The following is a 26,651-nucleotide window of genomic DNA, read 5'->3' as shown; positions in this document are numbered from 1 at the left end:
TGAGAAGCAGGATAACAATACATAATAAACAAGACAGCAAAGAGACTGCATTCTCTGTTCATGCTTAATGCATGGCTTCTTGAGAGAGGGCGTGGCCTGCCAAGCCCTGGATGTGAAGTTCTTGAATTCTTTTCCTCCAATATGGGTTGGGGTGGGCGTCCCACTTCCTCCCTCCCTCCCTCCATCCATCCATCCATCCAACATGCCAGCTGGTATGGCAGAGCTTACTTGGTTTGCTAGTGGGAGACACATGGGAGAGTTGTGTTCTTAGGATATGGTTGGCCCTCCTAAAAGGACCAGTAAACCTAGGTTTGCCCGTAGGGATCAGCCAGAAGGTCCCTATTGATTTGTCAGTCAGAAAATGTCCTTGCCTACTTGTGTGCGGGCTACTCCACAAACTATTCAGTCCTCCGAAAGCCTATTCCAGCATAGCCTCTTTGAAACAGATGCCAAAGCCGTGGTGCCTGCTTACGGAGCAGGCTCTTGCTTTGTGAAGACTGCAAAATTAACACTTTGCAACAGATTTGTTTTGGTTCTACAATTGTTATAAATGTGACCAATGATGTTTTGTGTGTAAAATCCCTAAATCCTCTCCTGCCCTGTGAGCTGGATCAGAAGCAGGTTTCTGCTTTCCATCTGCTCATCAGGCTGTACAGCTTTGACGCAGAAGCCATTTTAAAAAGGATCTGGCATCCAGCTAGGAAAAAGGTACTGCCGTTGAGACAAGAAAGGGACCTGGCCCACAAAGCAAAGTGCAGACATGGCTGAGCATAGCTGTGCATCTTAAGAGCCCCTTGTTCTCCTTTGCCTGCCAGGCACCCTACTCTGGCTGGTGATTGCAGAAGGAAACCGATGCCTGCATTTAGAGACATTCGTTTCTCCAATGAGAGGCCCTCAGAAGCCGGGTCAGGGCAATTTGTGCTTTAGTTCAGCCACTCCTTCAGGCCCACTCTGTGAACATAAACATGGGTTTTGAACATGGCTTGTGACTCCTCCTGCCTAGTGAAGTAAGATGGCCAGCCTTGGCATGAAGCCAACGAGACGCACTGCCTCCGCCGCGGATCTGGGGGATGCGAGGGCTGAACAGTGGCAACCAAGCATGGAAGGACAGGGCGGGGTGTGCCGTGTAGCCTGCCCTGTACCCCCTCAACAGCCTGCGGCACAGGCCCTTCTCCAGTGCTGGAATAAGGTTCAACAGCCAGCCCTGTTGCCTTCTGTTCATGAAATGAGAGGGCACCTTTTGTCCTTTGCTAAAGGCGGCAGAATCTCTCCGGACAGTGATGGGCATGATGACAAGAACTACTAGAAATGGAGAAAAAGCTTTCCTCACACCTCAGCTCAGGTGCTCTTACCTGCATTCACACAGAAACCAACCCTTTTCCGTTCCAGTCCTGCCTTCCCCAACCTCATTTCCTCCAAGCACCAGCGTTGGACTGCCTCTCTGCAGTCCCAGTCAGCACAGTGGAGGACACCAAGGCTGCACAAGTCCTAGCCCTAAAACCCTGGTTCACTGTGCTTTCAAACCATCCAGCTTGAAGACACGAAGATTTTATCCTGTTATTTCCATTTGGAGTTTATCAAGCTGAGCTTGCAGTGCATGTGTGGGTTTTTCAGGAAAAAGATTCCCTGCAGAACAAGCAGCTTCCCGAGAGTCCCAGTCCAGTAGCTGAGCCACTAGACCTTGGCTGCAAGAGGCCATCTGGTGACCTAGAATGTTGCTACCACAGCACTGCGCCTAGCGTTATTAGCAAAGCTTGTCCCTCGTCTTCAATCACAAATGCATCGGCCCTCGTAGGCTTCTCTCTCCGCGCAGCAGACGCAGTGCAGTGGCGCCTTTGAATGTCCTTATTTAGGAATGAAAGATGTCAACTGGGAAGACTGTCTTTTTCGAAACAAAGAGGAAGGGCAGAGGGCTGGAGCAAGGGAGCACCTGCAGAACATGTTTCTGCATCCAAACTCAGAGGAGCAGTCTTGAGGAGCCTTGCGGGTTTTTGGCTTGGTCTGTCTGGTTTTTAAGCACTAGATAACGGACAAACATTAATCTGCGTACATGTGCATGAATTTACCACAGCAAGTCATTCCAGCCTTCCTTGTAGATAAGATTCAGATGATGGTGCGAAACATTTGAGCACTCTGAATGCACTATTGCTAGCCATGGGAAATACCGATGAAGCATTCTCTGAACTGATTTGGAAGTCTGAGCAGCAACTAAGTGTGAACACAGAGATGAGAGCAGCTCATCAAACACCTTGGACTGCTGCTTCCCAATCCCATGACCACAGTCGCTATTGCAATGCGTATTCTCCCTGCACCGTCTGACAGAGGGGGATGGATGGCCAGTTGGCGGTGACTCCATGTGCCCTGTGCTTCTGAATATCCCAAAAGCAATAAAACAAAGGTGAAGCCATTTTGTTTACTCTCTTGGGAGCAGGAGAGGGGGAGAGAGGAGGGAAAAGAACCACTAAGCTCAAAGTGAAAATAAATAAGAGGAGTGGCCTGAAATATTTTACTGGAATTTCTCCTGAATATCTGGCATTGTTTCCAAAATCCTCTTCGATTCTAGAATTGCCATTCCAAGAGCCAAGATGGTGTCCGGAATAGCCTGGACTTTGATAGGTGTTTATGGAGGCCTCCAGGATCTGACACAGGCAGAGACTGTCAGCCCGTGTGGACAAGGGGTTTCTGCATATGCATGGCGTGGTTCAGTTGGGGAGGCACGATGGCTTAAGAGAACCGAATAGGAAGATTGCCAGATTTTGGTAAATCCTTGTCCCAGTTCAGTCACAGTGGCCCTCCTAGTGGGGATGAAAGGAGTTGTAGTCCAACTCATCTGGGGGGCTCCAATTTAGGGAGGCTATTCTAAACCAAGCCTTCTTCGGCCATCACAGGTTTTGGCCTAGAATTCCCATCATCCCAAACTAACACAGACAATGGTCAAAGACCAGACCAAACATTTGGAGGAACCAAGCTGAACTTAAATAGCTCACAGAATGTATGTGGGAAAACAAAGGAGAACAATAAAGGTACCCTATTTGCTTAATCTATCACATTGTCTTCCTAATGATCTGCATTAGAAAAAGCTTCAGTTCTGTTGGGACCTTTCTTGGCTTGTTGTTCCACCACATACGGAGGGGATCATTTCCCATTATCTTCAGCCAGCAGCCTGTTGGCTGGAGTATAATGGGAGTTTTGGAGACTGCCTGGCAATTGTGGGAGTTTTATTCCCGCCACATCTGGAGAGCACCAGCTCGGAACAGAATGGCCTATTTGGCACTGCAACATCCTTGCTAATGCCATTTTCCATTTTCCTTCAATGTTCCATCCCTTATTTATCCAAACCATGACACTGTGCTGTGTCCAAGCCTTGTGGATTGCGCTGTTGTTTGTTGAGGTCCATGGAAACCAGAAACCAGAAATTATTATAAAATGACTGCTGAGCGTTGCTTAGGCCAGTTCACACATGGGCCGTTCACCCTTCAGCAATCACTTGCACATGTGAAAGTGCCTTCAGACAGACCCCGTGGTCTCTTCACTTGATGCCATCTTGCCCATATGTATTTCTGTATTTCTCTGGAGGCAGTTCACACAACCATTTGAGTCTGCAGGCAGCATGGATCTGGTGAGGTAGGTGGGGCTGTGACTTGAGCCTTAGCTACTCTTCCTGCCTTGTGGAGGGTTAATTAAAAGGGGGTGGGGGGTCTGGGAGAGCGTGCCTGTCACCAGGCAAGCAAAGAAGTCAAGATCACAGGGCAGCAGTCTTAGTTCCTCAGAGCAGGGACCACCCCTGACAGGCACAGCCATGTGGAAAATGAATTGTGCTAGACAACAGTGGTCTTATTCACGCAGTATACTGGCACTTCCCCCCTGCAGTCAGCTGCCTCCGAAGTCATGCCTTGCTTTTCAGACAAGGTCCTGATTAATGGGCAGAAGATGGATGTTATCCCAGCTGCCTCTGCAGGAGTTTCTCAGGACCGGGGAGGCAGCAGTTGTGATCAGAAGAGCGGCCAGATAGTCCATCATGATCGTTATTTTTAAACACACTCTTCTTATGGGTGGGGTCTTGGTGGTCCTAGTTTCTAAACAGTTTTTAATTTCAGGATGCAATCACCACACTGGCATTTATATAAAGGGAAAGATTCCTGATCTTTCCTCCTTGGTGGGAGGAGAGATAAGGATTATGCTTTGGCTTTAAGAAGAAGGGATGAGAAGGGAGAAGGCTGAAGGTGAGATTACTGAGCATCTGAATGGAACCTAGAAGTTCAGTTAAGGACTGAGCAATTATTTCATGCATGTCTGTTGTTTTCTTTTGTTTAAAAACACAAGCATCACACAGGCTTTATTTTAGCTTAATATACTGCTGGCAGAGGCTTACTGTCGTGCTCGGAGAATTTGTCTTTAAACATCCCATATTGTCCCGTAAATATACAGGAACCTCTCCAAATCCAAAACAATATATGTGCAATGAATCCGGGCGCTGTTAGAGAAAGCTAACATAGGGTGGCCATTTATAAAGGACCAAAAGAGAGGACAAAAGAAAATAGCAATTTGCATAAAAAGATCTGTATGCTATCTGATCTGCATAGATGCAAATTTAGAAATCAGTTGCTGTGAGTTAAATAGGAATGCAGTACCTTGCATCACAGTATGATAGGCTGTGACCAGGTGACCTGTGTGCCTTGCATGGGTCTCCCGTCCAAGTATATTTAACTGCTGATGGGCAACTTCAGGGCCTCTTGACAGGAAGACACAAGGGCCTTTCTGGTAGACTTGACAGACAAGAGATAGAAAAGAAAAATGAAACATTAAGTTTTGCCAGAGAGGACTGTCTTCTGTTCAAAGGGTTCTCCGGTCAAAGTTCAGTTCAAAAATAAAAGAGCACACATGGGCATTCTAGGCTAACAACAAATTATTGTCATCTTAGTGGTTATTGGCAAATAATGATCCACAGGGCATAACTTCTTGTTTTTTTCTTTCACCGTGTACTGGGTAGCTCTTGAATCTTTCTAGCTCTTGAATCCCTTTGAAAGGTGATCAAAAACTTATTTTTAAACCTCTCACAAAAAGGGAGACTAAACCCAGTGATTTCTCTACTCTACAGTATCTCAGATCATAAAGCTATACACTCAGTCCATATGCAGAAACTCTATCTTTTGTTAGAGCTGCTGGGACAGATGTCATCACAGTGAGCCCAATTAGAAGGGCTTTAATAGGCTACATTCCATTCTATTTTGGGGGTCAGGAACATGGCAAACTTGTTCTGCTGGTTTATCTTTTCTAGTGTGATACCTGACATTACTGACAAATGCAAGCAGCATCTTCCCATAGGCATTTCCCAAAGAAGAAGTCAATTGATAGAACAAGCTTTTAGGACTATATTATCCCCTTTAGAGTACATTATGTACACAGGATTAGTTTGTTTGGGTCTGTCTGTCTCACTGATTCTGTGGCAGTATTTAACATGTCATGTTTCTCTTCTACCTCTTGTCTGTCAGCTCTACCAAACCAGCCTTTGTGTCTTCCTGTCAAGAGACACCATCACACAAATGGGAAAGCCATACAGTTAGACTGGTTTGACCATCGTCCCAGGGTTAGCATCACACCATGCTTGTTTTGCCACTGTTGTGAACAGACTGATGGATTAGAAGGACCCTTAGTCTGATCTAGCCCGGCTTTTCTTGTGTCCTTATGACACTGTGGTGGAGAAAGCTTCCATACCGTCTTTTTGAAAAAAACCTCTGCCTGTTCCTTTACTATGTCCTCAGGCCTTGAACTGGTGGGAAAGGACAACAACACAATCCTAAAGAGCATGGGATGTTTGATTCTGATTCTTCCCAGAATTCAGTTAGCATTCAGTCTCTTTCAGCTGAGCTATCCAACAACAGGCTCACAATAACCGCCTTCAAATAGCTGAAGAACTATTGAGTAGAAGATGGCACAGATTGGTTTTTGGTAGTTCTGAAGGGTGGGACTAGAACAAATGTGTGAACAATTCAAGGAAGCAGATCAGGGCTAAACACCAGGAGAAACTTTCCAATGGTAAATACTGTTTGACAGCAGAACAGGCAGTCTTGGGAGGCAGTGGGGTCTCCTTTGAAGAAGACGTGTGAGCCGAGACTGGGCAGCCACCTTCAAGGAATGTTGTAGTTTCTCTCATTGAGCAGAAAAAGCAACTTGCCTCAAAGGGTTGTATCCAGTCTTGGTCCTACTCAGAGCAGACTCATTAACGTGAATGGGGCTTAAGCTAGATTAATACTGGATACAACCTCAAGTTTAAAACTTAATGCCATGGGAAGCTAAATCCAACCCATGTGGTTTAGATCCAGTCCTTTTGCACCTGCAGGAGCATTCCCTGTTATTCTAATGTTATTCTATCTTATGTTGTTTATCTTTTTTTGTAAGCCGCCCCGAGGCTTTCTGTGATGGGGGTGGCATAAAAATGCTATAAATAAATTAATAAATTCCCCAGAAGTTCCACTGACAATGCTTCTGCCAGCAGAAAGGGAGGGGACTTTGCCCATTTCCCTCTCCCTCTGTAGTCCCTGGTACCCCCTCTCTGTTCCAGAGTGACTCCAACTCCCCAAACCATAAGGGATTGCAAGGGTAGAATGAATTAATGATCGATTCTGTCCCCATTTCACTGGTGGAAATGGTCCTCTGGATTGGAGGTCTCTCTCAGTGGGAATGAGCCCACTCACCAATGGAAGGAGGATACAGCAATCATTCTAGAATTCCAAAATGCTTCCATGCTTCACTTGATCCACAACCCTGTGAGGGAAATTGGGATAACAGAGTCTGTGGGCCTGTGAGGTTGCTATTTACAGTGTTCCTTGTAGAAGCAAGATGGCATCAAGGGTACACCTAGTCGGGCACCTGCCAAGGATCCACATCCCAGGAGCGGCCCACTGACCAAAGCCACCTGGAGTTGTTCTGCCTTTTCACCATGGCAACCTGTTTGCTACTCTGCCTCTCCCTCCGGCCCAGTCAATGGTGGAAGTGAGGCGGAGAGGGCACTGCCACTTTGCTCACTCTGTCTAGCAAACAAGCAAGTGGCGGCAAGGATGAGGAAGAGGAGGAGCAGCTGATGACAACTGGAAGGCAGACTCACTGAGGAAAGGGCCCATGGAGGGTGTCTTGCCCAAGGGCCCTCACAAATTCAGAGTGAGCACTAAGTAGAAGTACTAATAAATGGAACCAGAGATTAATCTTATTTATCATTGTAGTTGCACACCCTTCCTCTAAGTAGCTTATTATTTATGACAGGTATAGCCTGCCTTCTAGCCCTCACAGAACTCAAGATGGCATACCTGGGGTTTCCATGCAGCCTCTCACCCAGGCATTCACTGCTGCTTACCTCCTGCAAGGAGACTCCATTATGCACCGGCCGGCCAGGCTTTGGAACCCAGTGCAATGCAGTTGGATTTGCATTTACCTGGTTCGTGAGATTTGATCTTGTTAGCAAACCCTCTGAGGTAATTTGGGCTAGGAAATAGTGGCTTTCCCATCTTTTGTTTTTTTTAATGCAGGCGAGTAGTAATCTGTTAAATGGGGATTTGTGGGGTGGTTATTTTTAATGTTTTCTGATGAACTGCTGGCATGAACATTGCATAAGGAAAGCAAGTGACAGAATTCTCTCTTTTAAAAAATGAACAGCAATTAAACTATGCAAAGTATGCATGCCAGTGCAGCATGGGAGAAGCACTGTTTTTATTTACAACTAATAGCAGCCAGCAAAATTGGCATGACATACTCAAAGATGCGCTCCAGTCACAAACAAACACTGAGTCTAAGATAGTTTGCTTTGGATTCCCAGTCCTGTGCTGTTACCATTGCAAACAGCAATTCCCACGGTTTCTATGCTTCGCTGAAATGTATTCATAATAATGCCTTAGCAAAATGTCATTGTATGTCATCAGGCAAATGCAGTTGGAAGTCTGGTATTAATGAGCTAGTTTAGAAGTGTTGTTAAAAACAGCAGACGCAAATCAACCTAGCAAAGAATCCCACTGGGAACTGGGTGGTGCTCGGAGCCCTTTGTCAGCGCCTTCCTTTTTTCTACATACAGGGCAAAGACAAACAGAGAAGGGGAATAAATAGCAGATCAGAGTAGCTACATGCCTGCTAGCAAAGAATATGTCTAGGGTTAGCTCTAATTATCTACCTAGGGAAGTTGGCACCAAGGGGTAGCTGCAGGTGACTGCCCCCCCCCCCCCGGTGGCCTTCACCTTGTCTTTAAAAATCCGTGTTGATATAATTTGCTGGATTGGAGAAAAAAGTGTGTTTGTGGGAGAAGCCTCTTCTAAAAGTACAGCAACATTGCTAAATCATTACAGGTGCCCTACAGTTGTAGCCCATACTTTTAAGGCAGGGGTCCTCAAAATACAGCCTGCAGGCCAGATGTGGCCCTCCAAGGTTGTTTACCCGGCCTGCCTCAGAGCTTTCAGACTTGTTCGGAGAAAACAATCTCTGAACAGTCCAAAAGCTCTGAGCCAGTGTAGGCGCACTCCGAAACTCTTTCAGTTTTGGAGACTAGCAGAGAGCCAGTGCATGCACCAAATTGTGACAGCCCCCTTCAACTGTGTGTGCGCTGGCTCCCTCTGCTAGCTCTGGCTAGCTCCTGCTGCTGTACTGGTCTTGCCAGCGTGAATTGTGCATGCGCCGGCTCTTCCCTCTATTGCACGTATGCTTTGGCTCTGAATACAGAAGAGAGGAGCGAGAATACAGAAGAGAGGAGCAAATATGGAACTGGACATTGACCATCTCATTAGCCAAAAGTAGGCCCATGCTTCCCATTGAAATACTAATAAGTTTATGTTGATTAAAATTGTTCTTCATTTTAAATATTGTATTGTTTTTTCCTGGTTTTTTACACTACAAATAAGATATGTGCAGTGTGCATTGGAATTCATTCATATTCTTTTCAAACTATCGTCTGGCCCCCCAACAGTCTGAGGGACAGTGAACTGGCCCCCTTTTTAAAAAGTGTGAGGACCTCTGTTTTAAGGGAAACTCATATTTACAGAACACACTTTATCATCGCATTCATCTGCACAACTTTACTGTGAAAGAAGTCCTAATTATTCCCATTTTACAGATGAAGGGTTAAACTTGAGATATAGAAGGTTTTCAACTACCCTTGAGAAAGCAGGGCTATGCACCCAGGTTCATATCAGTCCAGCTCTCCATCTGCTGGATTGCAGGAAATGCTGAGGAACAGAGGATGCTGATGTCTCAAGCTCTTTTCACCCACCAATGTGCTCTGGAATAGGATGGCCTTTGAGGACTTTTTCATGATATGGATTATTGGTCAAAAGTAGGCCCAATCTTGAAAAGACAGTTTTGCAGCATGAGTCATACCAAAGAGAAAAGACTTTTTCAGACCAACCTCTGTAAAGCAGAGTTGCATCCCAGTTTAACCATCCTTGGAGTAGACACCCTGAACGCAATGGGGCTAAAGTTACAGAAGTCCCTTAAACTGATATCGAAGGATCTGTTCGAAGGGTGACTGACTCAAGATCCAACCCAGTGGTGATAAAAGACAACCTCATTCCACTCCTGGTGCTGATCAGTTGTTGTGGACATTTGGGCTCCAAGTTCAGCTGAACTTAAGGAGAAGGGGAAGAGGAGACAGGTTTAGTTAGTGGCCCTGTCCTGTCTTACTAAGACTGGGGGCTTGATGATCTCCACGGTACAGCAAAAGAAGTCTTTCTAGCTTCAGGGAGCAGCAGCGGGAGCACCCAGCCAGAGCTTGTCATGCAGGGAAAGGTTAAAGTCTGAAAGCAACAAAAGGGTTGTGTGCTGACAGCAAGACTGAGATAGCCAGGGGCCAAGCAGCAGAGCTGTCCTTGCAGTAGCACTGACCTTATACTAACAGACAATGCTTGTTTGTGGGCATTTCAGCTCCATTCTTCAACCCTAAAGGCCTTTCCAGGACAACTAGCAGCTAAAAGTGGTCAAAATGCTTTCTTCTACACAATTATGGAAGGTTCAGGAGCCCTGCCTTCCCCTGTCTCTGGAACAGCCTAATGCAGAGACTGGCAATGCCAGGCCCACATACCCATCCATCCTATCTCTCTCTCTTGTCTTTTCTCAAATTTTATTTGATTCAAAATACAGCTTTTTATATACCCATTTATCTACACACCCTATAAACCTCTCAAGAAAGCCAATGAAGGCGATGAGATACCATGAAAGAACGGGCTCTGCCTGTGTCTCAGACGAGCTGTGTGGGAGAGGAAAAGGTTAGGAGACGCTTTCTCTTGTGTGCAAGAGTGCCAAGCTCCCACTGTCCATTATACTTGTGTCATTTATTTTAATATGATTTATTATATTTATATTCCACCTTTTTTCCCTAGCAAGGAATCTAAGGCAGCTTACAAAACTCTGCTCCTTCTGCTCTCCATTTTATCCCATGGTTAAAAGGTACCAGAGCTTTGGACGCCTCTGTATCTGTTTGCCCATGTCCTGCGGTGGTCAGAAAACAAAGAGGGACATCTAGCTCCTCTCCCTTTGCGCATGGGGTGCAATATGCACAGACACGGGAGTTCAATGGCTCTCGCTCCTCCCCACATTCACAGCCTCCCCCAACCTGGTGCCAGCAAATGCCATAATGCCCAGCTAGCAGGGCCAAGAGCTGCATATTATAGGAGTTGCAGTTCAATGTACCTGGAGGGCCCCAGGTTGGAGGAGGCTGCCCGAACCTTGCACCTCAGTAGCTGCTGTGCTTCTTGAGGCTGTGCTAGGCAAGCAGAGACCCAGTCCCTTCTCGGGCACACCCAGCACGGGCTCCTCAATGCTCAGCTTGATTAAGAGTGATTATTCCAACAGTCTGGGAAGGTGTTTGTCTCAGCAGCTGTTTCCTTCAATACGATATACAATGCTGAAGAGATCTTGATGCAGGATTAGGGTGAAAGGGAACAGGGTGTGATGTCATCGTCTCTTCAGCCACACTCATGGAGCGTGCCTTTTATTCCAGACTTTGTTCTTTCCCTTTTCCTCTTGCAGTCTCTTGCATCAGGCTTGGGCCAGAAAAGCAGAGCCATAAATGGCAACATGTTACACACTCCTGCAAGGTAGCCAAGAGTTCTTTTCCAAGTGATGCTACAGTCTTCAACACCCTTTTCAAAGCCGGGTGTTCCCTTTGTGCTCCGCTTTTGACTGGGGATTGAAAGATCACACAGATTCCTTCCCCCACCTCCCCGATTCTTTGAGCTTGGCATAGCAGCTTCTGTTTTAAAGTGTAACCACCATAACAAAGCATCTGGCAGGGCTGGCTGGCTTTGCTTCTTATTTTCCTTCTGCAAAGGGCATCTGGCAATGTTAGTGGTTGTTGCTCAACTGTGCCTGTTGTGGGGGTAAGGGGGATGGAGCCTGCAGGAGATAAGGAACAGTGATGTCATGGTTCTTTCTGTCTGGAAATACACTTTTAAAAAGATTACAGTCCAATTTGAGGGGAAAGGTGCACTTTAGGCTGGCAGAATAAGGCAGAAGGAGGTGGTTGTCTCAGACAACAGATGCTGGTTGGTATGGAGGGAATGGCAGAAGCAGCCCCTTGGCTGTTCTCCTTTCCTTGGCAACCGTCTCTGATTGCCCCAAGCTTACTGCCCTCTTAAGAGGGGAAGGATGCAGTCCCATCGCCACTGCTGACAGCAGGAACCAGTTGCCTAGAGAGATCATGGGCAACTGAAGAAGAAGACAACGCTGGACAGCAGACTAAATATTCAGAAGTCATTTCAGTGGGCTTCTGTCGATGGAATGGGGTGGGGGTAGAAGACCATCTAGTTCTTACCCTCAGGCAAGAAAATAGCTTGGGTCACATTGTCAGATGCACCAGGTAAGCTAAGATGAGGACTTCTGCCCACCATTCATAGAATCATATAATAGTAGAGTTGGAATGGGCCATGAAGGCCATTGGGCCCAAGTTCCTTCTCCTGCAGAACATCAATATATACCATCCCACTCAGATGGCTGTCCAGTTTCACCTTGAATGTCTCTAGTGTGGGAGAGTCCATGACCTCTCTTGACAACTGGTCCACTGTCATATTGCTCTGACTGTGAGGAAATTTTTCCTGATATCCACTCGGAATCCAGGTTGTCACAACTTGAGTTGATTATTCTATGTCCTACACTCTGGTATCAGCGAGAAGAGATCTTGACCTTCCTTTTTGTGGCAGCCTTTGAGGTACTTATAGAGGGATATCATGTCTCCCCTCCGTCTTCTCTTCTCAACATGCCCAGTTCTCTCAGTGTCTCCTCATAGGATAGTGTTTCCAAACCTTGGATCAATTTTGTTGCCCTTCTCTGGACTCTTTTATGCATCTTTCCTAAATCTTGGTGCCCAGAACTAGACACAGTATTCCAGATGAGGTCTGACTAGTGGGGAGAATAGGGGAATGACTACTTCTCATGATGTGGAAGTAACACTTCTATTAATGCATCCCAACATAGCATTTGCCCTTTTTGCAGCTGCATTGCATTGTTGGTTCATATTTAGCCTGTTCTCCGATGTTGTCTTCTTTTTCAGTTCCGTTGAGCCACATATTCCCCATCTTGTATCTGTGTGTTTGGATTCTTTTTCCTAGGTGCAGAACTTGGCACTTGTTCCTATTAAACACTGGGCTGAAAGCAAAGAATGAGATTCAATTTTATCAAGATTGCCCTGGATCTTTATCCAGGCTTCTAGGGTGTTAGTGATTCCACCCAGTTTTGTATTGTCTGCAGTATGAGTATGTTTCCTTGTACTTCCTCATCTAAATCATTAATACAGAGGTTGATGAGCACTGGTCTTAGGACTGAACCCTGTGGCACCCCACTAGTTACCTCCATCCAGTTTGAGAAGGTGCCATTGATGAGCACTCTGTGTCCAGTTGAGCAGCCAGTGTTGGATCTACCTAATAGTTTTACTATCTAGTCCTCTTTTTGCTAATTCACTTATCAGAATGTGATAGGGTACTATACTGAAAGCTTTGGTAAAGTCAAGGTTCCCTCTATCCATTTGGGAGGTTACCCAGTCAAAAAAATGAGATTAAATTAGTCTGACAAAATTTATTTTTGATAAATCCATGCTGGCTTTTATTAATCACTGCATTTTCTTTGAGGTGCTTGCTGACTGAGTTTGTAATAATTTGCTCCAGAATTTTTTCCAAGGATTGATGTCAGTCTAACTGGTCTGTAGTTCCCAGGTTTGTCTTTTTCCCCATTTTTTGAAAAAGGGAACAACATTTGCTTTTCTCCAGTCATCTTGCACTTCTCTTTTCCAAGATTTATCGAAGATAATAGCCAGTGGTTCTGAGAGTTCCTCCACTAGCTCTTTTATGATTCTGGGATGGAGTTCATTGGGTCCTGGAGATTTGAATGTGTTTATTTCATCTAGATGTTCTTTGACCATTTGTCTGTCAGTCTTGGGCTGCCATCTCTCACTTTCAGCTTGTACTTCCTCTTCGTTGTAGATTTTCTTGTGAGAGAAGACTGAGGTGAAGTAGGAATTAAGCACCTCCACCTTTTCCTTGTTTATTGTCACTCTGTCATCTACTTTAAGGAGCTGGACACACTTCTCTTTCTCATGTCTTTTGTTTTGAATTTATTTGAAGAAGGCTTTCTTGTTCTTAGCCTCCCTTGCTATTCTCACTTCATTCCTGCTTAACCTTCTTGATGCCATCCCTGCAATTCCTTGCTATGTGTTTATATTCTTTCCTTGTGGCCTGGCCTTGCTTCTACCTCTTGTGCATGTTCTTCTTTTCTTTCAGGTTGTCACTTAACTTTTTGTGGTGTCATGTGGGCTTCCTCTGTTGTCTTCAACACTTTTTCTTGTAGGAACAGCTTGTAGTTGTGCTTGGAGAATCTTCTTTTTCAAGATTTTCCATCCCTCTTGGACTCCTTTTCCTTTGAGTTGCCATGGCACCTTGCTTATCATTGTTTTGAGTTCATTGAAGTTGGATTTCTTGAAGTCCAGGGTATGTGTTTGGCTGCAATTAGCCAGTCTCTTTTATAATTGAGAGTTCAAGGATCGCACAGCCACTTCCCCTCAGGGTTCCCATGGCTGCTACTTTGCCCACTAGCTCATCTCTGTTAGTATTAAATCGAGGATACCTGCTCCTCTCATTCCTTCCTTTACCCTCTGCTTGAGGAAGTTGTTGGCAATGCATATCAGGATCTCTTGGATGGACCATGTTTGGCAGAAATTGTCTCCCAGGGAAAGTGAAGTCTTCCCGGAAACATTGGCAAGTGGCTTTTTGAAGGTTGCATCCTTGTCCTCTTTTTGACTGGGTGGTGGGTAATAGATGCCAATAACTATGTTTTTTCTTATTTTTCACTCCCTTTAAATTAAGCCAGATGCTTTCATTGGGGCTACTGAGTTCCCCTTCTCGTATTTCCGTGCAGATATATGTGTCTCTTACATATAGTGTGATTCCACCTCCTTTTTTGTCCTTCCTGTTTTTCTTGAACAGGTTGCATCCATCAGTTGTAGAGTTCCAGTCATGTGAGTCATTCCACCAAGTTTCAGTTATTCCTATAAGATTGTAATTGCTCTCATGTACTATGAACACAAGTTCATGTTGTTTGTTTCTGTATTCTGGGCATTGGTGTAGAGACATTGAAATCGTTTTCTTCCTAGGTTTTTTGGGAGACTGATCTTAGGCCCTGCTTGAGGTTTTTTCTCTGTTGAAATACATTAAGTCTTTGTCAGGTGATGGCATCCCATGCTGCATGTCTCCCTCCCCTGAATGTTTCAGCAGTCTGCCCTGTCATGCTCCTAGGAGCATAACTGTCAACAGTTGAAAGTGTCCAAAACAGGCAGAGACTGGTTTCTCCCTCCTCACTCAGAAATCTCTTTCCTCTGGGGCATTAAGGTTCCCCTCACACAGAATCCTAAATCTCTTGCTGAAGCTAAAAGCAAAGGAAAAACGGGAAAATGGTTATCAGGCTACTGCACTCAATGATGATAACAAGCACCACCCCACACTGGTTTCATTTAATGCCGTATTTGTACATTCTAATCTTAATTTTTTTTACCACTTGCAAAACATACTTTGCTGATTATAACTTAATTTCCAAGGAGCTAAGCTCCTGCAAGCATCTTGGGTTTGAGTTAGCAGCTGATCCCTTGCAAAGCTCATAGTCATTGTGTTGGGATGCCTCAGTAAATAAACACCATGTATGACTTTGGATTAAACTAATTAGAAGAATTGCTAGGGGGCGATAGATGGATTGAAGCAGATCATCTCTAATATCTGCTGTTGGCTGCTCAAACAGGTCCAGTTGGCATTCAGTAGCAGTATCTATGACTCACTGTAACGCAACCCCAGGAGAAAATCACAAACAGATGGAGCTGGGCTCGGACCACAGAGCTGCTAAGTATAAGCAGCAGGGAGAAGCCATACAGTGGGGCTACTGTTGTTCTGGCATCCCTTTTTCAGACCCACCTGAATGACTTGCGTCTGCCTGCAGAAACAAAAGGCAAGGGCGGCCTATGTTCAGTGCTCCAAGTTCTTCTCTTAGAATCCCAGCCTGCCCAAATATGGGGATCACAGATTTCCGCCTGCAAGGCCACATGCAGCCTGGTTCATCTGCTTCCAACCTCGAGTTTAGTTCTTGTTACATCTCACCAGCTTTGATATGTGAATGTTTATCCTACAAAGTCGCTAAGAAATATGCTCAGTGTATATACTCAGTATGCTCAGTGTATTTACCCGTTGGCAGTCATGAAAGTCTTGGCTGTGTGGGACTTCTTGCCATCATTCACATGCATGTATGAACCAGAGGTTGCTCAGCAAGGGCTGATTGGCTCTCCCACAGCCACCTTGCTGTGATGGAACACCTGCTGTGCATGTGTGCAGGTCCCATGTTCAGTCCTGGGTGTTTCCAGGACTGAACATGTATTCATTCATTCATGTATTCTGTATGCTGCCAAGCTGGCAAAAGCCGCTGGGATCGTTTACAGTAATTCAGAGTCAACCCTATGCTGGTTTGGGCATGCTGGAAGTTGTGGGGCATTTTTCTGTCTAAACACGTGTAGAATTGTCTCCCTACGTCATATGGATAACATGCCAGGCACATGTGAAGGGCATTCCACGGATGGGGCCTCTACTGACAAGGTTTTTTCCTCTGAAGCTGCTTCTTGTACCATTCAAGATTCAAAGATGAGGATCCCTGCCAGCAGGGTTTGGAAAGACATTTGCCTGAAATCCTGAGTTTCTAGCACTCTGTGTAGACAGCATTCAGCCAGACTGTGTCCTCTTTTCTCCCTGTTTTCTTTCTTGATGCTATTTGGTTTCAGTAGTGCCTTTTCAAAGGACCAAAAAAATAAAAATAAGAGTTTGCAAGGCAACATTTCTTAAGGTGAAGGCAGGGGATGCGGCAGATGACAGATTATGTTGACTGCTGGAACTTTTTGATCTTGGACTTGACTTGACTGTTTCTGACTGTGCAGCCTTGGAGGAGAAGGTTATGCACCAAGTGCAGATGTCTGTGTGGAGAGCCAGAGAAAACCTTTGGCTGCAAAGCAGTGCTGTTTGGTGGAGAGGTGCTAAGAAAGTGGAACTGGCTCAGACAGAGAAGACAGAATGACTGGGCAAACCCACAAGCTCCAGTTCTAGCTGGATGCAGAACTTTGGGCAGCAGCTGGGTATGGAGGCCTCTTTATTAAGCTGCGAGTAAAGTGATCTTTGTCCGTTACAGCAGCTGTCCAAACTTCCTATGTATGCAGCAAGCCTCCAGATGGTCCCAGATCTGTGCCTCCTTTCTTCTGCAGGCAGGAAGGCTTCTACTGTCCTCTCCCCTAAAGGAAAATGGCCTCCTCGCCATTGGAGTCAAGGTCAGTCAGCAAAGCCAGGGAGAGCACAAGCCCAGGGCTGCCCATCGCCTATGACCTGGTAAACAAAAACAAAAACCGAACAGCGATGCTGCTGCTTTGCATGCTGCTTGCCAACTGGGTCGAATCTTTTTAAAAATTATATTTCCCCCAGCGGGCATTTCTGTTCTCTCATTTTGCCCGTCCTTGAAACAGCTGTTCCATCCTGCAGAGGAGCTGCTTGACTGAATAACTCCAAGGGAGCCTCTGTGTGCCACGACATTTAATTATGGAGGTGAGTGGGGGGTCAGGCACACTTGCCGAACACTTCCCAAAGCCACGGCTCTACCTGATTTTGATTGGGAAGGATCGCACGCTGGGCTGGAGTGCCACTTCTGCACCAGCCTTCCTCTGCATCCCGTGCTGGACCTGTGTGGGCCTTCTCCCTCTCTTTCCATGCAGATCAGAAGAAGAGGTTTTCTAGCAGCAGTCTTTATTGGGTTGACCAGCTAGGCTGGCTTTGCAGTACAAAAGAGTGTTGCAGAACTCAGCAACAAAAGGCACAAGCAACATCAGAGATGTAGCTTAATGATATTGACCTCTGCTCCTTCCAAACAAACAAGAGCTGGCTTTTCCTTCCAGTGGATCATGCAGCTTACGGGCCAGTCACCTGGAGTGTCTTCTCAGTTGGCCCATCCTCTTAACCATAGTCCATCCAGCCTTCTGATTGGACTATGATTCACCCCCACCCGTCTCAGCTGGCTCATTAGAATTTCTCACTGAACTTGAAACTATCTAGTTCTCAGCGACAGCCTGGCTTACCTCCAGGTCCACTGGCTGTGGCTTTTCTGCTGCAAATTCCATTTCTGGCCTCCCCTCCCATCCTCCAGTTCTGAGTCAATGCCTTTGAAGGGTGTATGATAAGAGGCGTTGGCCCAATCCCTACAGTGTGCTCCAGATGTTGGACTTAATTGGGTTTAACTTAGACTAACATTGCATCCTTGCAGTTTGAAAGCATCTAAATGCGAGTAGATAACAGCGGTGTTCAGTCATGCCGGCAACAGGAAGGCAACAGCGGTGTTCAGTCATGCCGGCCCCATGAGCACGGAGACTGTCTGCGGACAAACGCTGGCTCCCTCGGCTAGGAAACGGAGATGAGCACCGCTCCCTAGAGTCAGGCATGACTGAACTTAACGTCAAGGGGAAACCTTTACCTTTAACATTGCATCCAACCCACTGTTTGGAAAAATACTTAGCTTACAATTTGTAGCCATGCTGACTGGGGATGATAGGAGTTGTAGCCCAACACATCTGGATGACACCAGGTTGGGGAAAGCTGTCTTACAGGCTGGGCACAGGCAAACGACTATCATCTGAATGATGGGTGAAACACTGAGAGGCTCCTGCAGAAACATCATAGTAACAGCCTCCATGCACGGAGGGAGCATTTCTTTTGGTCTGGTGTATCCCTTACTATGCAGGAGCCAAACCATCTTGCCTCTGGCATTCTTCCCAGAACGATGCATTCATAAAGACCCAGCTTACTGGTTACTTGCATTTCCTCTCCCCCAAATATGGGCTGCAAAAGAGATGAATGAAGAAGTGAAAGGAGCTTCCATTTTTGGAAGCATGAACTCAGATAGATTGTGTGTGTGTGTGTGTGTGTGTGTGTGTGTGTGTGTGTGTGTGTGTGTGAGGTGGAAATGCGAGGAGGGGGGAATGTCCGGTTGGTGAGTCAGGAATGCTGGATGTGCCCAAAAAAGCTGATGATGAATAATGCGCATTCCCCACTGGTGATGCTGCCTGCCCAGATCTGGCCTGTGGGTGACACAACGAATTCCTGGTTTCTACCAAGCAGCTCTTTGAATTCCCAAGGCCTTTCCTGCAGAGCTAGCACTCCTGCTCTTTCTCCCCGCCATCCTTCCTTCTCCTGTATTCCAATAAAGGCATGGGCCTGCTGTCTGTGTTAGCTCCCCTTCCTTCTTCTCTGCCTCGATTACGTCTCCTAATCGAGGCTGGCAGCTTTTCCTGGCTCTTCCTCCATACACACCGCCCTCGACAAATATAGCCATTGTTAGCAGCTGTGAAGGTGCTGTCCCTTTGAATCAAACATGGGGAATGAGAAGGGCTGGGAAGGAGACGGGCCCACCCACCACTGGAAGGCTGACTAGCTGTTCCCCTCCTCTCCAGGGATGCGGAGGCACAGCGAGGGGATGTGGTATGCTGCCTGGTGCTTTGTCATGCATTCCAGCACCTGAGTGCTAATGGAAAAGTAAGTGTGAGCCAGTGTGTGCATGCACACATAGCTGCCTTTGATGGGCAGAGAGGGCCAACAGTTGTACTTGCCAGGTTTCTTGGGAAGAATGACTTTTCCAGCTACATTTGTGGTATAGATTCTCCCTCCCTCCCTCCCTCCCTCCCTCTCTCTCTCTCTCTCTCTAAAGTTTATATATGCTGTACCATTACTAAAACTCTCTGGATGGCTTACAAAGAAGAACCAATGAACAAAGAAACCATAACTACAACAATAAACAACACACTGCATCCAATGAATGATGATGAAAACAAGGATAAAACCAATTGATTGTTTAAATACCGGGAAAATAAAAAGGTCTTCGCCTGACACCGAAAAGAATAACATGATGGTGCCAGATGAACCTCCCTGGGGAGTGTGTTTCACAGTCAGGGTGCCACCACTGAAAAGGCCTTTCTCCCGATTTCCTTCAAAGAGGGCTCTGGGAGAAGGACCTCTGCCTCCAATCTCAAGGGGAGGGAGGGCCCATAGGGAAGAAGGCATTCCTTCAGGTATCCTGGACCCAACCTGTTTAGGGCCTTATAGGTCATTATCAACACCTTAAATTGGGCCCAGACTTCAACTGGCAGCCAGTGTAAAAAATACAGGGCCGGTGTGATATGGGAGTATCTGCTGGTCCCTGTTAATAACCTGGCAGCTCTATTCTGAACCAATTGAAGTGTCTGGACCATCTTTACCAGCATGGGTGGGGTAGTTTAGGGCTGGAGAGCGAATCCGGCCCTCCTTCAGTTCCAGTCCAGCCCTTCAGGTGCCTCAAAGGCAGCCACAGCCCTTTTCCCAACCCACTGGCGCTTTCCTAGCCTTGCACCATTTCTTCCTTATTCTGAAAGAAGGAAATGCCTCATCCTGCAAGGGCTGCATTATTGGCAATAAGAAAACTTTACAATATGTGGGCAGTTTTTTGTATTTTGGGCCCGACCCTTTTGCATTCGGCCCCACCCACCACTGGGATGCCATCCCTGAGGGCTTCTGTGTAATTGAATCCTGCCTTCAGGCTGAAAGAAGTTCCCCACCTAGGCTACATGGGAAATTATCGATTCTTATGGGGGTTTGCCATTCCACGAATGATTCTTACACATTGAAGATGCTTCCAAATGGAGGATTTCAAGCGCTAGCAATGAAAAGGCATTACGAAGCTACTTTGCCTTTTCCTCCTTCCCTCCTGCCCCAGGAAGAAAAAAGTGAAAAAAAGCAGTGAGAGAACTCTGGACAGTTACAAAAGGAAAACAATGAAATAGGAATCCCAGAAAAAATCCAGGCAATTCCAGGAAAAAGCCTTGCCTGGAAACACCCTTAGACCAGCAGCGGTGGAACTGGGCTGTGTGTGCGGTTGTCCAGGATGCTGGGATGACACGCTGGTCACCTGTGCAGGCCCAGGGAAGTGGGGTGGCTGTTCTCAATATTGGTCCTGCTCAAAGGGGACCCATTAAAATTAATGAGACCTCAGACAGAGTCACCTGGGGGACAACACAGTGCCTTGCAGTACACTTAGCCTGCGGTTTATGGGTTATCCCTAGAATATGGTAATGAGAAGATGAGCAAGGAAACATTTGGAGAATTCCTGCTTTTTCTCAGCTCAAAACCAAAGTGATAGGATCAGGTGTTTAGGATGCTGTTTGGTGTCCTCATGCACATGTGTGCATGTAGTTATTTAATGAATTAATATGCCACTACAGTAACCCATACTTGGGCTCTCTTTGCTGTTCACAATATCTGCCCCAACAGCCATTGAATATTTTAGGACATAATTCTCTGCATGTTTAAGGAGGGTGGGGAGTCTGACTGGAGTATGCTGTAAGTTATAGGGCTTTTTCTGTTTCAACATGCCTAGGACTGCACCCTTAAAAACATGCCTAGGACTGCACATTTTTTAATGTGCTTCAGAGTGGGAGAGAAGGAGCACCAGCGTATCACCTTCATTAGGGTTTTTTGATAGATGCATAGGAAGATTATTGTACTGCACTGCATTTGTATCCTACCTTTCCTCCCCTCATAAGGAAGCCAGGCAGGGTAGAGGGTGGTTCTCCTGTCGATTTGACCTCACAGCAACACCCCGTGAGGCAGGTTAGGCTGAGAGCCCATAACTGGCCCTAAATCCGCCCAGTGGGTTTCATGGCTGAGCAGGGACTAGAACCTGGATCTCCTGAGTCCCCGTCCAGCATCCTTAAGCGCACCACACTGGCTCTCCACTGACTAGTTCAGTGCTGTCAACCAGCCTTTCCCAAGCTGGTACCCTGCAGAAGTGTTGGACATGGCCATTGGCTATGCTGGCTGGGGATAATGGGAGCTGTATTCCAACACATCTGGAGGATGCCACATTGGGGAAGGCAGATTTACCTGGGTGAGCAGTGTGTCTCCAGCATTCCAGCCAGGGGTCTTTCCCATCCAGCCCTGCTTGGAACTGGTGGAAGCGCAACGCAGGACTTTCTGTGCGTGACGCCACCGAGCTGCGCCCACTGCAGCCCTTCCCTTCACAGCCAAGCGAGTTCCTTGTTTGGTCTGCAGAGCACACAGAGGCCAAGTGATGAGTGTTACACCAAAGGGATCAACATGCCATGGACAGAGTTGTTTCAGTGGTAAAGAAGGATGATGTCTCACCTAATTCAGGAATAGGAAACATGCTAGAGTGGATCATCTAGATTCCCAGGCAGTTTAAATTTAAAAAATAAAAAACAGGAGAATTTTTGTGGTGCTTTGTCAAAAGAGACACAGGAAGTTCATATTTTTAAAAAAGTGACATGCAGGGCTCGGGTCTTTATGGAAACACCTGCCTTCTGACCTGGAAGGAAGCCATGCTCTTTTATGCTATAGAATATAGGATCATGCTACAGTTGCATAGTGGTAAGGGAAATCACTCTGCATACACTCAGAGGTACTTTACTGTAAATATCAATTTTTTTTCTTAAGGATGTGGGCATAGGCAAAGATGGAAGGAATGGGTCCAAATGTGTACAATCGGAAAGTTAAGTCTAAGATTCATCATTCCTTACAAGTGACATTTTCCACTTTACTCCAGTAGTGCTTGCATATATGAAATTGCTACTTCCCCTTTTAAAATGCAGAGAAGCTGCCACCAGGAAAGAATCAAACTCCCATCTTCTCTTAAGATATTTGTGTGTGCATTGCATGTATGTGTGCATGAGGCTTATTCATGATAGGAAATGGACACATGAGTTATTTTCAAATTGTATGCACTCACTAGCCAATCAAGGTTTTGTAGTCCTCTTACAGAAGAGAGCCATTTAAGAGGCAATGTGAAAGACTTTCTAGTTTCCATGTGCATAAATACAGGGCTAAAATGTTTAAAACACACATACACAATTTATCACTTCTAAAAATCTTATGTCTAGCCTTTGCTCTTGTCCTGCTTTGAGAAATAGTAACTGTGCCTTCAGGCTTTGTTTAAATTAGATTCTATAGATGAATAAGCTTTTAAATTGTATCTCTGGGCTCCTGTTACGCAGAAGAGCAGCAGAGAGGAAAGTTTATCTGAATTCAGGGTTTATTTAATAATACGGGGTACTTTTCCATGAGATCCAACTAAAATTCTATTTTTGAGGTATTATGGATATCATTCCCTTGTGATTTCTCATATTGCTTGGTTTATTTTGTAGGGAAGTCTTATTGCCAATAGCTTTCCAGCAGTTTTAATGTTTAATTCCTCTGTTCCAGGAAGAAGATCAAGAATCAGAAAATGAAAAACTAGTGGTGAAGGAACCTGAAGCAGAAGATGGTAAGTCCTGGGATCCCTAACGAGGGCAGGGAAAGATTTGAAAGCCTTCACAACTGATGTAAAGAACATAATCTAGTCGGGAGGCCATCACTTTTTAGTGTTGTTAATGTAAGACTGGAAAAGGAAGAAAGGCATTCTTACTTATTTATTGTATCTAAAGTGCACAAACAGCACACTGGAGCAGCTCTCAATTGTTTGCCTTTTCTTTCTTTCTTTCTTTCTTTCTTTCTTTCTTTCTTTCTTTCTTTCTTTCCACACATGAATATTTGGTATACAAATATTTTCATAATTTAAAAAAAATATTTTAGGTTGTTAGTTTGGAGTAGGCTCTGTAAATTAACCTTTCGTGCTCTGTGAATTAATCTTTAGGACTTTGGATGCACTCTCAGCTCTGTAAATTAATTTTGTTTTTGCTTAATTTTTAATTGTTCTCATTAGGATTACTAACTCTTCTAATCAGATGGAGAGTCATTCATTCAGATAATGTTCCTTCATTCTGTCTTTTTTATTTGCTCTTTGAAAAATATAAAGCATTTCCAAAATTAACTGTTATAAACTGAAATAGAAGTTCAGATACATCTTTGAGTATTACTTCAATATGAAAGTAATGCTTAAAGCTTTTGATATGAAAATAGGCTTTGTTTCCTCTGTGTGGACCCAAATTCCCTCAACCCAGCTGATATTTCAGCTTATTTTCCTAGCAATCAGCCGTTCTGATGCAATGTCAGAGGCTAGAAAAGAACTCCGGGGCTTATGGTAAGAGCATGGCAAATTCTACACATCCTCTCCAGGCATCTTCTCTGACCCAGCAACAAATGTGAAAGGCCAGGGAGCCCTTCACCTTATGTTTCCAGTTCTCACCTCCTGGCAGAGGTTGCAGAAATCCAGATGGGAGAGAAGAAGGATTATACAGCTCCCTCTTAAGTATCCCCAGTCCTGCCTGGTGGAAGCCTGCTTTTTTGTGTGTGAGCTGGAGAGTCTGAGCCCAGACAGAGGACAGTCCTGAACACGGATGAAGACCTAGCGCAAGGCTGTCACCGTCTATAAATGCAGGCTTGGGTGAGGCCGGGCTGGGTGCTGTCACAACCCTCGTGGGAAGAAGGCTGAGGATTAGCTGCCTGACCCCAAGCAGCTAAGACTCAAAGCGGGTGGCTCCCACCTCCTCCTGCGCATTCTTCCCAGTCCCAAGGAACAGAGAAGAAGGACTAGCAGTCCCTGGAATGTGTAGGACTCTCCACACACTATGCTTGCCAGGGGGCCCTAATAAGAAAGGCAAGAAAAGGGTGATTCTAAACTGTGTGGATAGGGAAAACTGGGGATTTGCTAAGCTTGGATCCTAATAGGCAGAAGACATATCCATACAGTTGCCAGAAGTTTTGTGAGGCTGTGCAATGTCTAGGCCCAAGAAATCTGGGGTGGCTTACCTAGCACTAGCAAGGGAAATAGGTCCCTTATTACCGGTCTCTTAGGGTGGCTCAGAGATAAAGGAAGGGCTTTGCTGCTTCTTTCTGGCAAGGGAATTCCCAGGTTTTCCCCAGCTAACTGTAGCACAAGCCCTAGCAAGGGAAATACTTCCTTTCTCTCTACTGGAGATATCAGACAGGCTTCCCTAGCAGAAGCGAGGAGCACGGTTCCTTCCAGTCTCTTAGGAGATACTGGAGAGAAGCTAAGGATTTAGCTTGCTAGCTGGCAAGGGGAAGTCTGGCTGGGGTCCTCAGTCGGTGATGCTGAGAGTGTCTAAGTGCTGCATGCAACTTACAAACTCACAGGGTGTGCTCTGGATTTCACTCTCTGAGACAGGATAAGAGCAAGAGCCCCCTCTTTCTGCCATCCTTCCACAGCGTTCCATTTCATACCAGCACCTTAGGGCCGCCGTAGTTTGCATCTGATCTCCCATATTTCATTGAGGTGGGCAAACTTGGAGAATGTGGTCATCTGGAGTGTGGTAACATTTTACGTGACATTCGGGCAACACTTGGCTATTGCTTAAGGGAGCCCCCCTCCCGGGGAAGGCAATGGAAGGGCCTTTGCATACTGTGCACTTCTGTGGATGAGGTCTATGCATGGAGGTCTCCCCAGGCAGCGGCAGTAAGCTCTTCTGCCGTTGCTGTTATGCCCACAGTGCTCGAAATATGGTGGCCCCCAAACATTTTCAGGGCATGCCAAAAGAGGCCATGGATCTGCAGCACCCTAAGCTGCCTTGTCCCTGGAAATCCACCCAAAGAGGCATTAAACGACGCTAGCTTTAGAGCCAGCACAGTCACTTCCTTCCCTTTGCCATCAGTGTGAAGGGGAAAATGGGGAGAACGGGGTGGGGGGAGAGGTAAGGAAAGGCTGCCCCCCACCAGCTTCCACCCTGGCAGCAGCCAACCAGCAGGGCTTTGGACTCATCCGCAGATCTGCCAAAGCCCCTCACCACACTCCGCCTGCTCTGCCCATCACTCTTCTGGGATCTCTGTTAGAAATGAACAAAGGGTGGCATGCTCGTCTTACACATAAAACTGTTTCCAAGAAGCTTCCAAGCTTATCAGCCCTGGGGCTTTTGGTTCTTATTAGGAATCCAGAGAATCCCAGTTTTCCTTTTGTTTTAAACTGAGTGTCATAGTAACAGAGAAAAAATTAGGCTAAAATACTAAAGTATCTAACCCACAGAGATACACAAAATGACATAATACATTGGTTTCAACTTCCATGATTTCTAAGTATTTAGAACAACTCTATAAGCCAGCTCCAAGGCTCCTAGCTAAGCCTGGAGCACATCTCTAAAGCAGCTTATAAAGAGCTGTGTTTGTGACTAGCCAATTAGCTGATTAAAATAAAATGATTAATTGACTAATTTGGGAAGAAAACAGAACATAAAGCAAGAGAGGCTGAAACACGTACATCTTAAGTGCTTTCCATACTGTTTGAAGAAGCTCGGCACTTGATGCAATTATCAAACCCTAGTGGCTTGAATTCTTTCCCTCTAGCTGGCCCATCAACAATAGTGTGATCTGTAACTCTGAGTGCGAGATTCTGCTTTTAAAAATTCACCACTGCTGTATTTCTGCCATTGAAGTGGTAAGAACAGGCCAGGCTCTGTCGTCTTTGCTTTTTTGTTTTTGTTTCTTTGGTTTTTTCCCCCAGTTGGTAACCCTAATCCCAGGATCCTATTGCTACAGATGTGGCACTCGGCAAGGATCACTTTCAATAACTCATATCATCTTTATGGAGAAGAGAACAAACATTTTGAACTATTTTTTTTAAAGTTGGCATGGTGCTATTTACAATGGATGTTGTACTAGCAATAAATGGGGAAAGTTTGATTTATTATAGTCTTTCCCTCATTTCCTGTGACTCTTGGGATAGTACACATGAAGAGTCTTCAATTTTGTGCTGGCATCAACCCTTTGAAATAGTTTGGGCAGAGAGTTAGTGTCTCATGAGCTTTATGACTGGGCACACGGGTTGTGCACTCCAACACCAGTGCAGCAGACCGATGGCCTGAAAAACCTCCCAGGTGAGAAAGCCCCTTCCTACTGGCCAGCCCACCACCTGTTCCTTCTCCCCACTCTCAGTTTATACATTCTCACACCTTTCCTGCCAGAGAGTTGCATTTCCTTGCCCTCCTTTCCTGCTGCCTCTTGAAGCCCCATTTTACAACCACAAACTTATTGACTCAGGAGGATTATGCTTCTAATGCTTAATAAACAATCTTTAATCCTTACATTTCATGTCCACAAGCCAAGGGGAGGCATTATCCCTCTTTTCAGAGAAGGGGAAGCATTATGTACAACGTTTGCCAGAGCTCATGTAGCAAGCCAGTTGGGGGTGGGCTG

General features: G+C 45.7%; 1 protein-coding gene across 10 annotated transcripts in view; it reads left to right on the top strand.

Annotated features, from left to right (window-relative positions):
- The window catches only part of MXRA7 (matrix remodeling associated 7), a 69,820-nt gene that overhangs the window by 8,779 nt on the left and 34,390 nt on the right, over positions 1-26,651 (top strand). For all 10 annotated transcript variants that reach the window (XR_006416986.1, XR_006416984.1, XR_006416983.1 and 7 more), the window contains exon 2: positions 22,773-22,833. Coding sequence is in view for 5 of the 10 variants with exons in the window: in XM_044453897.1 (XP_044309832.1) it covers positions 22,773-22,833 (61 nt within the window). In the remaining 5 variants the exon portion in view is untranslated. The remainder of the gene's footprint in view (positions 1-22,772; positions 22,834-26,651) is intronic.

Source organism: Varanus komodoensis, unplaced genomic scaffold (assembly GCF_004798865.1).
Source record: "Varanus komodoensis strain SLA01 unplaced genomic scaffold, ASM479886v1 scaffold7_1, whole genome shotgun sequence".
Lineage (NCBI taxonomy): Eukaryota > Metazoa > Chordata > Lepidosauria > Squamata > Varanidae > Varanus > Varanus komodoensis.
Note: the sequence above shows the minus strand (reverse complement) of the source record. Positions and strands in the feature narration are given on the sequence as shown.